At 41.0% G+C, this 1996-nt stretch overlaps 1 protein-coding gene across 1 annotated transcript; it reads right to left on the bottom strand.

Moving 5' to 3' along the window:
• Window positions 1-316: 316 nt before the first annotated feature.
• Window positions 317-1787, bottom strand: LOC147463270 (uncharacterized). Its single transcript, XM_086528328.1, has 2 exons — window positions 1468-1787; window positions 317-1374 (listed from the first exon to the last, which is right to left on the bottom strand). The coding sequence occupies exons 1-2, from the start codon at window positions 1634-1636 to the stop codon at window positions 995-997; spliced, it is 549 nt and encodes a 182-aa protein (XP_086384454.1). The 5' UTR covers window positions 1637-1787; the 3' UTR covers window positions 317-994.
• Between the last annotated feature and the right edge of the window lie 209 nt (window positions 1788-1996).

The following is a 1996-nucleotide window of genomic DNA, read 5'->3' as shown; positions in this document are numbered from 1 at the left end:
AGAAAGCAAAAATATTCAGCGCTGCCCCCCTCCCTCCCTCATACACATGCATTAACATTGACATTCATATACTTATATCTAGCTACTTTTTGCATACCAAAACTGGTGTGTGTCCTTCTCTATCTGTGCCTTTCGCTCTTTATATTAGTTCTCATTTGAAAATGTGCTTCTTCTTCTTCTCTCTCTCTCTCTCTCTCTCTCTCTCTCGTGTGCGCACACACACAAGAGACAAATTACAAAGAATTCACTTGAGAATGACACTTTCTTGTGAATAAAACATACACACGTGGGATATTCATATGTAGAATTTGCTTGAATATGAGACTGTCTTGTGAAGTAAACAATACATATTTTTGAAATGTGTGGCTGCTTCAATGTCCACATATGTCTGATGAGCTATCCATTGCACTCTCTGCTCGTGCGTGACGATCCAACTTTGGTTGCATACTGTAGCGCTTTTTTGGTGTGGATTCTCTGAATGGATTTGCCAAGCATTCTTTGTTTCCTTGTACTGCTGCTCTTCTTCCTCGAATCCGCTTCGCTATGAAAGATTTTTTTCTTTTTAGAGTGTTTCCAAATGCATCCTTGGTGGCCTCAAACTTGTTTGCTGGTTGATAAGCATCATCTTTGTGTGCTTTCATTGTGTTTATTTGCCCAATTGTTTTCTTCAAAAGAGAACAAGTTTCCACAAGTAGCTGACTATCCTCACCCACACACATGACCAGCTCCTGAAACAGGTCTTCTAGATCTTGTAAACCTTTTGTGTTGATATCTGGGTCGACATTGTCTTCGTTGTTGCAAGTGTCATTGCCATTTGCAGAATCAACATCCACCTCAATGTTAGTAGTCCTAACAGGTAGTGGTGGCCTCGCTTGAAGGTCTTCCACTTGTTTTCAGTAGAGCTTCATGCATGTTATCTTCACTGAAAACGGGAACACACCTAATGCAAGCATAACCTTCACCTGATGATTACATATATTTCCTTGTTCAGAACTCAAACATGTGCAACATGCCAGGAGGTTTCAGGGTTGTAAACAGTTTGAAATATGTTAGGATTTGTAGTACTGTGCACTACGGCATGAACACCCTCATCTCCAAAAACTATGGTGAAATGGTCGTCGATAATGAGAGATGCTCTCTCAAAAGAGTTCTCCACTACTTTCTCTATTGAATCATTACGAATGAAACCATTATCTTTCAGTGTCTGTACATACCAATAATACGGTAGGGCACACAAAATTAATTTTTGAAGCAGCCAATCAACACGTCGACCAACCGTCTTCTTTGAGCTTCCTAAAATTTTGGTCTTGAGAATGCCATGGTATGCTTTGATGGCCCCATTTATGTCTTGCCAAGAGTCTGGCAATGTCCTTGCTACACGAACCCACATATCCACACATAAAAAGTAAGCAAGTCATCGGTTGGACACATGCATGAGTGCATGGAATTCAATCACCAATATTTTACCAATTTTTTGTTGCGAATAAGTCTGAAAATAATCCATGAATGCCTCTTCCACATGGAAGTCATCTAGAAATGCCTCTATCATGTGTTGAATTCTTTCTCTGGTCTCTGTCTGAGTTGTGCAAAAGGGCCCTTGTGAGTGCATGATCACCCCTAGTCGACGAAACATCATTGCCCTTGTTGGCCAATCTTGCACCTTTCTCAAAAGATGCTTTAGCCAACACCTCCTCACATGCCACAAGTGAAGGTAGATGGGTATAAGAAACACCTCCCTATACAGAACAAGGTTCAATGTACAAGAGAAGAATATGATAAAAAGATATGGAATTGCATTGAAAACATGACCTTGTACCTGATTGCATTTATTTTGGTTAACGCATCATCTACCATGAAAGCAGCGGGCTCCCAACACTTGTGGTGATGCAACATTGTGTTCCTAAATTTGCAAAGCCACAAGGAGGTCGCTTCCGTTGTGCTGTTGGAAGTCAAAAGCTAAGCAGCTGGCACCCCATTGCGATGTGCATCGAAGACA

Source organism: Adiantum capillus-veneris, chromosome 2 (assembly GCF_014529385.1).
Source record: "Adiantum capillus-veneris isolate H3 chromosome 2, ASM1452938v2, whole genome shotgun sequence".
Taxonomy (NCBI): domain Eukaryota; kingdom Viridiplantae; phylum Streptophyta; class Polypodiopsida; order Polypodiales; family Pteridaceae; genus Adiantum; species Adiantum capillus-veneris.
Note: the sequence above shows the minus strand (reverse complement) of the source record. Positions and strands in the feature narration are given on the sequence as shown.

What these genes read in the sequence shown, in the direction of transcription:
- LOC147463270 (XM_086528328.1), bottom strand. Translation starts at nt 1,636, where the DNA reads ATGATGTTTCGTCGACTAGGGGTGATCATGCACTCACAAGGGCCCTTT. An exon ending in TTATTCGCAACAAAAAATTG is followed by an intron (nt 1,375 to 1,467) that starts GTAAAATATTGG and finishes GGGTTCGTGTAG; the next exon opens with CAAGGACATTGCCAGACTCT.